This window comes from Xenopus laevis, chromosome 9_10L (genome assembly GCF_017654675.1).
Source record: "Xenopus laevis strain J_2021 chromosome 9_10L, Xenopus_laevis_v10.1, whole genome shotgun sequence".
NCBI lineage: Eukaryota > Metazoa > Chordata > Amphibia > Anura > Pipidae > Xenopus > Xenopus laevis.
Genome location: NC_054387.1, coordinates 94,045,998 through 94,059,687, shown reverse-complemented (window position 1 = coordinate 94,059,687; position 13,690 = coordinate 94,045,998). Strand labels below are relative to the sequence as shown.

The 13,690-nt window shown below is 37.5% G+C and overlaps 1 protein-coding gene across 1 annotated transcript; it reads left to right on the top strand.

The window, feature by feature from the left end:
• The first annotated feature begins 2,844 nt into the window (after window positions 1-2,844).
• mstn.1.L (myostatin, gene 1 L homeolog) lies at window positions 2,845-13,690 on the top strand. The gene is made up of 3 exons (XM_018236232.2): window positions 2,845-3,446; window positions 10,700-11,067; window positions 13,105-13,690. The coding sequence occupies exons 1-3, from the start codon at window positions 3,083-3,085 to the stop codon at window positions 13,483-13,485; spliced, it is 1,113 nt and encodes a 370-aa protein (XP_018091721.1). The 5' UTR covers window positions 2,845-3,082; the 3' UTR covers window positions 13,486-13,690.

The window sequence follows — 13,690 nt, the reverse complement described above, 5'->3', positions numbered from 1 at the left end:
TCTACTTTCAGACACCAATATATCTCCTTATGGAGGACTGAGCACTAAGGAACCACTAAGAAAATATGCACATGCAGGAGGGTGGGGGGGGCGCCGGAGGACGCTGGAAATCCCCACGTGCATACCATATTAAGATGGGACCTCCTTTTTTTCTGATTTGAATGTATGTCATATTCCCCCACATCAACATGTTTTGGTTAACCTCGATTGTCTTAGTGACGACGGTTCAAGAAGAAGAAAAAAAAATGATGCTGGAATTCTGGGAAAAGCGGTTGTGGAGAAAAAACATGGCAAATTGCATATAAACTGCAACTTCATTATGCAGATTTACCAAAATGTCAGAGAGTTTACCACAGAAAAATTCACCCACTTTCTATTCGTTCCTATGGGATTTTTAGAAGTGTATATATCAATGGGTGAAAGTTAGAGTTCACCATTATATACTCTTCTAAAAATCCCATAGGAATGAATAAAAAGTGGGTGAATTTTTAAGTGGTGCAATCCAGCTACCAGTCTTCAGACAGACCAGCAGGGGGTGCAAGAATCCCATAATTAAAGCATGTAAACACAAAGCTTTTTATTGTTTCAGTATATACTAAAAATCCCTTCCCCGTGATTATGAAGCGGAATCATATATTTGCCATTATTTTATTTAACATCCCCAATGCTTAATGTAACACATTTGCAGCCAGAAACATACTGTATCCTAATTCTGTATGTCCACTTTTGGTTTCCAAAAACATTTAAAAAAAATCAGGCATGACATTAGTATAAAAGCAATAATGTTTACAATACATTTTGCAATCACTACATCTTAATGCAGTGGCTGAAAGAAATGCAATTGGAGAGGAAAAATGTTACTTGCTAGTTTGAACTTAAAAACAGTCAATTAACCATTTATGTGGCAAGTATTTTGTTTCAGTGGTGTGTTGTCAGTAAACACATAGTGTGACATAGCTCAATAGGAAACCCGGAAATGTAAAATCTTATATATTTGTACTTTTTTTTTTTTTTGGCGAGGTCATCCATTCCGATTAGTAGAAAAGAGGTTCAGCCTAAATATTCGGAAGGGTTTTTTTTTTTACAGTGAGAGCTGTGAAGATGTGGAATTCTCTCCCTGAATCAGTTGTACAGGCTGATACATTAGTTAGCTTTAAGAAGGGGCTGGATGGCTTTTTAGCAAGAGAGGGAACACAGGGTTATGGAAGATAGCTCATAGATCCAGGGACTAGTCCGAAAATTGGAGAGGCTACAAATGGGGTTATTTGCCTTCCTCTGGATCAACTAGCAGTTAAGCAGGTTAAAATAGAGTTAAAGGGTTGAACTCGATGGACGTGTATCTTTTTTCAACCTAACTTACTATGCCTTTCTGTAATTTGGCACTTTCTGGATAACAGATTTCCTGATAACAGATCTCATACCTGTATTATAGAAATGGGAGTAAAGAGCTGTTTGTATTTATTTGCAAAAAGCAAAAGCTACAGTGATCATTTCAGGTTACTGGGATTCTTTCCTGGCTCATAACAATGGATCAATGACATGTAAGTGTATACTCCATTTGTCAATACATAAATTTTGATGTGAATACATTATATGTGTGATATACAGCAGAAAAGCCTTTTAATGTGAAAGATTCTTCCATATACATCCCCATAATTGTTGTTACCATTAAGTGAGGAAAAAGTACACAAAAGAATCACAGTGAATTCATAGATGATGGAAACCTTTTTACTTTACACCAAAATTAACATTGGAGAAACAGAATGGCTTCTCAATTGTACTTGGAAACAAGTGATTGAAGCAGCTTAAAGGGATACTGTCATGGGAAAACATGTTTTTCCCCCAAAATGCATCAGTTAATAGTGCTACTCCAACAGAAATTTGCACTGAAATTCATTTTTTCAAAAGAGCAAACAGATTTTTTTATATTCAATTTTGAAATCTGACATGGGGCTAGACATATTGTCAGTTTCCCAGCTGCCCCCAGTCATGCGACTTGTGCTCTGATAAACTTCATTCGCACTTTACTGCTGTACTGCAAGTTTGAGTGATATCAACCCCCTCCCCCGCGCCCAGCAGCCTAACAAAAGAACAATGGGAAGGTAACCAGATAGCAGCTCCCTAACAGAAGATAACAGCTCCCTGGTACATCTAAGAACAACACTCAATAGTAAAAGCCAAGTCCCGCTGAGACTGATTCAGTTACATTAAATAGGAGAAATAGCCTGCCAGAAAGTAGTTCCATCCTTAAGTGCAGGCACAAGTCACATGACTGGGGCAGCTGGGAAACTGACAATATGTCTAGCCCCATGTCAAATTGAATATAAAAAAATTGAATTGAATTTCAGTGCAGAATTCTGCTGGAGTAGCACTATTAACTGATGCGTTTTGAAAAAAAACATGTTTTCCCATGACAGTATCCCTTTAATTGAAGCAATTCTGGCTAATGGAGTATACTCACATCCCCATTTAATTCAAATGGATTAGTGGCCCAGGCCAGGGACCAAGGTTAGCAATTGTATTTACTGTGGAGTGAATAACACTTTACTTTTAATCAGAAATTTAAAAATCTCAAACAAATAAAACAGATTCCTTCAATAAAAAAAAAACCCCCACATACCCTGTAATGTTGGTGCAGTCTTCAAATCTGATTCTGGTCATCAGATAATGTTTTTAGTAAAAATGTAGCTGGATAGACTGTACATTTATACAATTATTATGTGGATCTAACAAAATATTTCAGATCATCTGCTTTTATTTTCATTATTACCGAATACAAATTGAAAACAATATTTACGTATATTTACACAATACTTGTATTTAGAATTATGAGTTCCTGGATTGCATTTAATTGCCTTTCTTGTGAGACTGGGGGTCTGTATTCTGCTAGCTGGATGCATTGTCTGTGGGACAGCCAATCACTGGCTCCGATGACACAAGAGAAACTCAAGTTGGGCTATAAAAGTTCACTTGGAAAAAACAGTATTTATCATGGAAAGGTCTTTTCTGCTTGGCTTTTTATTTCTGTAACTGTTGGTTTTACCAGCTGAAGAAATAGCAAATTAGAGGACTATATGAGAACATGAATAGGTTACGTGCATGGGGTTGCATTTATCTGTGTTTGCTGGTAGCATTTAGTCCAGTGGATCTGACCAACAGCAATAAAGCAACAGACAAAGATACATTGTGCAGCGCCTGTACCTGGAGACAGAACAGCAAATCTTCAAGGCTGGAAGCTATCAAACTTCAGATCCTTAGCAAACTTCGATTGGAGCAGGCACCTAATATCAGTAAGGATTCTATAAAATATCTTTTACCCAAAGCGCCTCCGTTAGAAGAATTAATCGACCAGTACGACCTCCAAAGCGATGACAGCAGTGAGGGGTCTTTGGAAGAAGATGATTACCATGCCACCACTGAAACAATCATTACGATGCCGACAGAATGTAAGTAAAACGTGCCAGTAACTGTATAAAGCAGCTATCTAGTTTCTCATTCAGGGCACAAGTTTAAATGGGTTTTTTTCCTCCTTTCCTCTTTCCTACTAGCACACAGTTGGCTATTATGCAGAAGGGTGGGGAATACAGTGACATTTTCCAATCATACTGACAGTGTTTGAATACATGTAATTAAATGTAATATATATATATATATATATATATATATATATATATATATATATATATATACGTTTGTCCTTGAGAAAGGTTCCTGTGTGGAACCGAAACGTCGGTTTAATAAACCATCATCTTTATTTATCAGATAACCTTTTTCCTCCCTTTTTGTGCAAATCCTGTGAGTGCTAGTACTTGAGACTCTATATATATACACACAGTAGAACCCCCATTTTACATCCCCTGATTTTACGTTTTCCCTCATTTTACATTGTTGTTTTGTGGTCCCACCTATAGATATATATATATATAACACATTTCCCTGATTTTACATTTTCCTGGATTTTACCCGATTTGGAGGTTCTACTGTATATATATATATATATATATATATATATATATATATATATATATATATATATATTTATATATATATATATATATATTCTTTTTTTATTAACTATAGTTTTTATTGAAAGTATTAGTCTTCATGTAATTTTAAATAAAAAACCAAAGCTGTTAGTGAAATGTTTTGATATTATACAGTACTGGAGATTAGATACACTTTGGGGCAGATTTATCAAGGGTCGAATTTCGAAGTGGAAAATACTTCAAAATTCGACCATCGAATAGAATTCTCCGACATTTGAATTCGAAGTCGGAGGATTATATGCATTGTACGATTTTATCGTACGATCGTATGATTTTCCTTCGAAACCCAAAAATTTTGAAATATGCTCTGGCAGGTCCCCATAGGCTAACATAGCACTTCGGCAGGTTTAAGTCAGCGAAGTATTGAAGTCAAAGTTTTTTTAAAGAGACAGTACTTCGATTATCAAATGGTCGAATAGTCGAACGAAGTAAATTTGAAGTCGTAGTATACTATTCGATGGTCGAAGTATCCAAAAAATTACTTTGAATTTCGTATTTTTATACTTCGAAAATTCCCTCGAATTCACTTCGACCCTTGATAAATCTGCTCCTTTGTGTATATGTTGAAGGCTAATTTTAGGTTGCAGTTGGTTCAGTTGGGGGCAGAAATGCCATGATCTTATTGCTTTTCAGTATGTATGCATGTAAACATAGGTGCAACAGCTCTAACACAGTCAGTATTATTAGTAAGTGTTAATATATGTTTCAGTGCTGTAGAAGAAGAGTAAGAAAATATGCAAAAGTACATGCAAATTACTTACAAATAAGACCCAAATGCAAAAAAAAAAAAAAATACACCTTAGAGCTTACAGTAGTATATATATTACAGGTATGGGATCCGTTATCCAGAAAGTTCAGAATTATGGAAAGGCTGTCTCCCATAGACTCCATTTTTTTTAAATCCAAATTTTTAAAATTATTTCCTTTTTCTCTGTAATTATAAAACAGTATATTGTACTTGATCCAGAAGCAAAACCAGCCTATTGAGTTTATTTGATATTTACATGATGTTCTAGTAGACTTAAGGTATGAAGATCCAAATTACGGAAAGATCCATTATCCAGAAAATCCCAGGTCCTGCGCATTCTGGATAACAGGTCCCATACCTGTACAGGTATCCATTATCCGGAAACCCATTTTCCATAAAGCTTTGAATTACAGGACGGCCATTGATTTCCCTTCTCTGTGATAATAAAACAGTACCTTGTACTTGATCCAAACTAAGATTTACAAATATTGTCAGTACACAAACAGTTACTGCTCAAAAATATTCAACCACCTGGCACATTTTGTAAACTTTAGATGAATGTGTAATTTGGTTTAGGATATAATTATGGTTCGAAAAAAAAGACAAAAGCCTGCCTAAAGCTATGGGCTCTGGCTGTTATCAGCCTACATTGATTTCCCTTTTCTCTGTAATAATAAAACAGTACATTGTACTTGATCCCAACTAAGATATAATTAATCCTTATTGGAAGCAAAACCAGCCTATTGGGTTGGCTGAACCAAATTAAGTAACCATCCCTTTTGCGAAAACCCCCAGGTCCCAAGCATTCTGGATAACAGGTCCCATACCTGTACTTTAAGTATTAAATCTAGTGACACAAGGATTAAATGTTTCATGTCATTACTATGCACATTGTGTATTATTAATGCTCCTTGTTATATGTGTTGTTGCAAAAACCAGAAGGTATAAAATTATGAAGCTTGATATTACCAAATCCAATGTAAAGGTTGCATACCTTTGAGTTTTTGAAGTGAAATATACTCGCCAGCAAAAGAATATAGTTCAACAAAAAGGGGCAGCATAGTTTTAGAGAGCCGTGGTGCTGTTAAACAGGCTTTGCACCTCTACAGCTGCTTTGCCCAGCCAAATTGAAAGCAATGAAAATACTGCTACAAATCTGCTGGAAGACTTAAACTCATGGAGCACAGCCATTTCTCAGCACACAGAAAAGCTTGCTTGCAAACTCAGAAGACATGCTGCCATTTGCAGCTTTTCTGACTATAACAATGACTATAACGAGAATGCACGTTTGCTATTCAGTTTCTAGAACCTTTGCTAGACTATTTCCAATCTGACCACCACAGTTTTGAACATCACATTGAAATAGTTTAAATAACTTTGCCAAAGTCAAATTACTATGGTAAAATGTTTTCCTATCCACATTGCTTGTATCCATCAATATGTTTGCTCTCTTGAAGATGAATGTAATGCTATGTCACAAAAATAGTCATATAATAGTTGTGTTTCTTGATACCGTGATCACATTGCTGACATGAAATACATTACCGGTTACCTTTAAACAGCACTATTGTCAATTAATACTTTTATTTCTGCAGTTTAAAAACTGAATGTCATTTATTAATATAAACCATTTTGTTGTCTTAAAGGAACAGTAACACCAAAAAAATTAGAGAGCAATGAAAATATCATGTAGTGTTGCCCTGCACTGGTAAAACTGATCTGTTTGCTTCAGAAACACTACTATAGTTCATATAAACAAGCTGCTGTGTAGCAATGGCTGCAATTGAAAAAAAAGGCAATATGGCACAGGTTAAATAGTGGATAACAGATAACACCATTATGTTCTACAGAACTTATCTGTATCTGTTGTTTAACCTGAGTATTTTCTTCTTTGAATGGCTGCCCCCATTGCTACACAGCAGCTTATTTATATAAACAATAGTAGTGTTTCTGAAGCAAACATCCGTTTTACTAGTGCAGGGAAACACTGCATTATATTTGAATTACTTTAAAACACTTACATTTTTTGATGTTACTGTTCCTTTAAATTATTAGGCACCTAGGCCTAGTTCAGGGGTAGGCAACCTGAGGCTCCAGAGCCTCATGTGGCTCTTGATCCTGCTTGCTGTGGCTCAGTCTTGCGGCTTTGCCTGTCACGTCGGCTATACAGCCCACACCTGCTGGCGGCTTCTTGAGTGCGTGACCGCAGTAAGCTAGCGGTTAGCTTACCGCGGTTGCACACTCAAGAAGCCACCAGCAGGAGCGAGGGCTGTAAAGACGTCCCAGGAGTGACAGGCAAGACTGAGCCGCAGCAAGATGATTCCTCATGGACCTTACCCTGGTCACACACTCAAGACAAGAGAGGGAAGATTAGCACGGAGCTTCAGAAACAGAAGTCACATTAAACAGATGAAAACACTAGCATTTAATAGGGCTATTTAGTGTTTTAAAAGTTTATAAGCTATGTTATGTTTTGTGGCTCCAGACTAATTTTCTTTGGTGGAAGATGTGGCAAAATGACTCTTTTGATAGTAAAGGTTGCTGACCCCTGACCTAGTTAAAACATCCGGGCCGCTTCTGCCATGAGGCAAGGTGAGACCCTTGCCTCAGGTGGCAGCGAGCGACCAGTTACAAGGGGCGGCAAAAAGCTGACGAACTTCCGGGTTTTAACCCAGAAATTCGGCTCCGCTAGTGCAGAGAGCGCCATTGCGCTTAATGCACTAGCGATACTGCCCCTTAGACCTGCTCCCACGCTAATTTTTAAGCGCGGAGCGGGAGAGGAGGGGGGTGGCATCTGGGCTGCTGCCTCAGGCGGCAACGACACATGTCATAGATTAGTACTTTTCTGCCATATGTTGATATACTGTTGCAGATTGTTGAGAGTTTGATTATGACTTTTACATCTTTCTCTGCATCAGCTTGAAACCAAGGAGCAAATTTACTAAAGGGCGAAGTGACTAACACTGGCGAACATTCGACCAGCGTTACGTCATTTCGGTACTTCAGCGATCTACTAATGGGCGCAGGCGTAACTTTGCTAGCGAAAGAGACTGACGCTAAAGCTCATTCGCACTCAATCGCCAGGCGAAGTTGCACTCTGGTGAAAGGATGTAACTGCACAAATTCATGATGTTGAATTTATTTTTTTTTCTAAGTCCCAAAAAACACTGGCTTCTTTTCCTTTTTTCAGGGTGATAGGCTGCAAAAGAGCATACATTTTTTTTTGGGGTAACCCGCTCCCCCGCATACATTTCCTAACATATGGCACATAAACTATATAGTGGGCTCATGTGTAGGGCAACATAACAACTCTATTTTATTTTATTAAGCTTCCCATGACTTGTGTAGTGTAATGTATTTGCTGCAACATATACGTCCATTTAACTTTAACTTCCAGCTGTATGCAAATTAGCCAACGCTAGAGCAACTTCGCTCTGCTAGTTGAATGAACGGTATCGCAACTTCGCCATCGTTTGGCGACAACTTCACATGTTAGTGAATTAGTGTTGTCTGAGCGAATTCTCGCCTGGAGAAGTGTTGCGCTGCTTGCGAGGCCGTCACTGGCGAACCCCTGCCCGCTATTTGCTAATTTTAAGCATTTTTTCAATAAAGCCGCATATATTTTACCATATTGGTTCGTACCTGCACTTGACTTTCGTCCGGTTGAGTCCACCATTGCCTGATTTGGATCACACTGAAGGTTTTGGCTATCAGCCTACATATTTTTGAAGGCTGCGAGAATTTAATTCTCTATTTTGTAAGGATGGCGTAGCTTCAATTTTCCTTGTTTGCTATGTATAGCTCAAGAAATAACAACTGAAACAAAATACATTTAGCTCAAGCAGGGCCGGATTGCAAGATTGTGGTTGCAAGATTGTGTGCCCTTTACCACTATGGCAGGCAGTTCAGTTCTGCATTCCACCCTCAGTGATGTATCTTGTGCCAGATTGAGAAGGTACACTGAAATCTTCTGCAATTTGATGAGGGACCCTTTTTTTCTGCACTAAATATTAGGAATTTTCCTGTCATTCCTTTACATACAGGATAATACCTTGCTGGCTGCTAATTGGCATTGCTTGTCTATGAAGATTCTCATTTATACATGATATATATACAGTATCTAGTAAAATTAAGCCAAAGCAACTGGACATTTAGGGGGTTATTTACTAAAACTTGAATGTATCTAAAGTTTTTTATTAAACCAAGCTCAACCAAACTCCAATCCACGATTTCATCTAATTTATCAATAAAATAACTTGACCCCCAGATTTTTAAGATTATCAGACAAAACCCAGGGCAGATCACGATATCTTCAAATAGTGAAAGGGACAGGTTGGAGATGGCAGATTTTCTGATTCAGACTTTTTGCAGTTTCGGGGTATGATAAAATATTCTATTTTTTTCTCCTCTAAAAATTCAAGTTTTTGGCCAAAAAACCTTGACCAGAAAAAAAAAATCGAGTTTAGTAAATAACCCCCTTAGATTGTATAATGTATAACATTACAAAAATTGCTTGTCTTTTATATGGCACTTAAAGTTCAAGCCCTACCCTTTTGAAAGAATCAACAGCCATAATTAGGACAAATGTAATCTGTCAAGACAAAATAACACTTTAGGTGATTATTTCTTGGTATTTATATAGCAGAACTTTACAGAGAGTTACGTGATAAATAAGGTTTCCTTTTTCCAGGTTTTACACTCATTATCTTCTTTGACCTGTTTCAGGATCATGAGATCCCAGCCAAAACTTGCTAAGTATTTGCTTTTCCCTGCTGGAACTTGCTAATAACTTGCATTCCCCTGTTCGAACACAAACTAGTATCTGATTTCCCAGTTTAAAGGTTCTAACCTTGGCCTGAGCTTCTTGGGTCCATTATAAATGTCCTTTTACAATTGGTATAACATTTCCTATCCAATCTTGCTTTGAGCTACATGTTCTATTACATTTACTCTCTTGCTCTCTGGTTTCTTTAGTAGTACAGTATCAAAAAGACCCTTGGGCTACATGTTCTATTACACTTGGGCTACATTTTCTATTACACTCACCCTCTTGCTCCCAGGTTTCTTTAGTAGTATCAAAAATACCCTCAAAAAGACCCTAGTGGTTGCATAATTGGACTGGGTTGCTATATGTCTGGCTTTCAGCAGTGCCAGCAATCTATTTGGCCTTGATCCCCAACGTAAAGCCTGGTTTAGGCTTAGCCTAATGAGCTCTTTAGAGATTTTAGAGTTTGGTCTAATTCTTAAGGAAAATAATGTTTTGTATGTTTTAGACCTGTCCACGGGTTTAAAAATGCTGAAAACACTTTCTTAGATAAATCATATGTGGACAGATTAGAGCATATAAATAAAATCAATATCTACAAGAAATAGCCATTAATTTTCTAAATACCAGCATGTACTGTATGATGTGGATATTTATTTAGATTGTAAACTCTTAGGAGCAAGGCCAATTTAACCAGCTTTACTAATAAAGACATCCATTCAAATTAGAAAATAGGAAATTCCATTTTAAGTTGTGGGCATGGGGCACATAGGCATCCCTCCTCCTACCCCCTAATTTGCACACTATTAGGAAACATGGGGTGCACGCCTATGGCTTGCCTATTTTAATTTGCACATAAGCTTCATTGGCTGTTAGACTGGAGGGTGTGTTTAGTAATATGAGCATGCTCATTAGCAAACTGCCAAAGTAAATTCCTGAGGGAGGGGCCGCGTGGGTTAGAGGAGGAGAAGGAATCCTAAGTGAATAAGTGGACGCAGCAGCCTTAGGTGGCATGTGTTTTCAAATAAGACATACACTGATTACATTATTTTTGTGAGGGGGTTTACATGTCCTTTAAAAATAACTGTTTTATTCTACCAAACATGTCTTCTTAATGAATTCTTCTGATTTATTTTATAGCTGATTATGCAACAGGAGAAAAGACAAAATGCTGTTACTTTAAATTCAGTTCTGTAGTGCAATATAATAAAATAGCAAAAGCTCAACTTTGGATATACTTGAAGCCTGTCCAAAAACATACTACAGTATTCATACAGACCTTCAGACTTCCAAAGTCTTTGAATGACGGAGCACGGTCCACTGGAATCAGGACTCTTAAACTTGAGATGAACCCAGGCCCTGGAACTTGGAAAAGTATTGATGTGAAAACAGCTCTACAAAACTGGCTAAAGCAACCTGCATCTACTCTAGGAATTGAAATTAAAGCTTGTGATGAAAATGGACGTGATCTACCAATTGCATTTCGTGGTTCAAATGAGGATGGACTGGTAAGAGCATAAGTTATGGACAGATGTACAGCAGTACACCTATATGTGTCACAAAATGTCATGTGACCAATAATGAATAGGATCACAGATGTTATTTATGATTTTTTAATAAAAGTGGAGTATTGTGGAGATAAAAAAGTGGTGGAGTTGGGCAGTAAGTAAGCTTGCACAGGCTGTCAAGCTTTCAAGTGAAATTAAGCAGGCGGAGGACTCCTATATATTAAATTTACATATTAAATTTACACAAAGATCAAGATTGAAGCATAGCATTGATCTCCCGCATACAGTATCACCTTCATGGGTTAACTTGACCATAGCAGGTAATAGATTGTGTGCAGTGGTGTAACAAGCCACATGCCACTCCCCCCCCCCCAAGATTGTTTGACTGTCCATTTACTTGTAGTTGGCATCAAGAGGTGAGGTGGCATCAAGAGGTTGGCATCAAGAGGTGAGGTGGTAAAGCTGGTGGAACCATTGAGTAGACCCCATGTCCATTCAGATCCCTCTCCCCTAGGCCATATGCTGTATAGTAGAATAATTATAAATTAAGTCCGATGCATATGTAGAATGCAATTAGATTGCATGGCAAGAAAAAGCTTTAAATCACTTTATATTAACTCTCCACAGCAAAGTATTCCTCTATAAGTTCTTGAGGAATAAAAAAACAATAATATTAATAAACCTAAACTATTTTATGCCTATATCTCCACTACAGCTATGACCAGGAATGTCAAATAGCAATACATAGTGAGAACTACTGCTTTAACTGATAACACAAAGGTTGTAGTGAGTGCCTGAACTTTACTAATGCAGGGTCTACTTTTAGTGAGGTTGTCCCATTATGATCTACATCTATAAAAGCTTTGTTAGTGTTCCATGGAAATATTACTTAAAGTTATATTGCTATATTTAAGAATTGAATTATTTATTTTATTTAAGAATCCACTATTTCTTATGTAACAGAATAAATATCTGAATAAAAAGAATGAAAGAGAAGGGTAATTTAATACAAGCTAAAGGTCTGCTGGTAGATCCTGATCTACCTTTTGGGCACCCCTGGTGTAGGAACACTGTAGCTCTCATCAACGAATGTTGCTGAAAAACTGTATGTGCATTAAAGACATTCCTAAAGGTAATTGTGCCCATATACAATCCTTGCAGTTGTGAGTACTGCAGAATCATAATGCCAGAAACAATTCCATGGATGCCATTGGCCTAGTTTCCAATGGAATAGGGCTGAATCACATTCTAATAACATTCATGGGCGTGTCATAACTGTTCACTGAATCCCAAGCCTCCAAGCCTCCAAGCCTCGTGTTTTTGGAAACACTGTCATGTGACATTATATAATATTTGATGGGTTCAGTTACCACTAAACCACTGAACTGTTGAAGAATACTCCAAGGTTATTTAAGGCAACCTCAAACTCTTACTGGTTTACTGCTACTTTCATAATGAAGAAGCATTTTGGTGAAAAATGTAGACATTGGCCTAAAGTAGAGGATTGGTGAGGACAGCCTAATGTTACTCAAGGGAACATATGTTTCTCTGTGATCTTAATAATATTTATCAAGATATACCTCAAGGAAATGTTGTGTGGCAAACTGGCAAATTCCTAGTACAATAATTGTGGGTGTTTTTGATTCCTCTCATTACTCTTTGTTGCCTATTCTTCAGGACATGTATGCAAGAAGCCCCAGGGAATGCTAGTAGTTCCAAAGCCCTATACTACCTCCCTAAGGCAGGAATTTAGTATTGGTCTTCCTTGGTAGTAGTACATTCTGTAGCTTGCACCAGATTTTTAATCGGACACAAAGCACAGAGTGCAGCTTGTCCTACTTATGGGTAAAGTGTAGGAGCTTAGTGTATGGGGCTGTTAGATAATGTCTTCTCAGTAGCATATTATTTACTATTTTGACATGGGGTCATCACATTTTACAGAAAATTACAAATAACACTGCAGCAAAGCAAATGTATTTAATATAACCAAACAAAATGAACAAGCATTCTATAATGTGTTTTCTTTTTTAACACCAGAACCCATTTATAGAAGTTAAAGTTATGGATACGCCAAAAAGATCTAGAAGAGATTTCGGACTTGACTGTGATGAACATTCAACAGAATCGAGATGCTGCCGTTATCCATTGACTGTGGATTTTGAAGCTTTTGGATGGGATTGGATCATTGCACCAAAACGATATAAAGCTAACTATTGCTCTGGGGAGTGCGGCATTGTCTTTATGCAAAAGTACCCCCACACACATCTTGCTCAGCAAGCAAACCCCAGAGGTTCTGCCGGCCCCTGCTGCACACCAACCAAAATGTCCCCAATTAATATGTTGTATTTTAATGAAAATGAACAAATCATTTATGGAAAAATTCCAGCAATGGTAGTAGATCGCTGTGGATGTTCATGAGTTTTGATGATATGATAAAATGAAGGTTTCTTCCATATATTCATGAACCATGACACATTCAGTTCATTAAGCTAAGCACTGGCTCACCATACAGGGTAAACAGTTACACCAAGAATCCCTCTTCATGGCTACAGGAAGAACGCATTGTATGCTACGATGCCACTAAAAACCTAAAGGACAGTCCAAAAACTTATTTTTAATATTA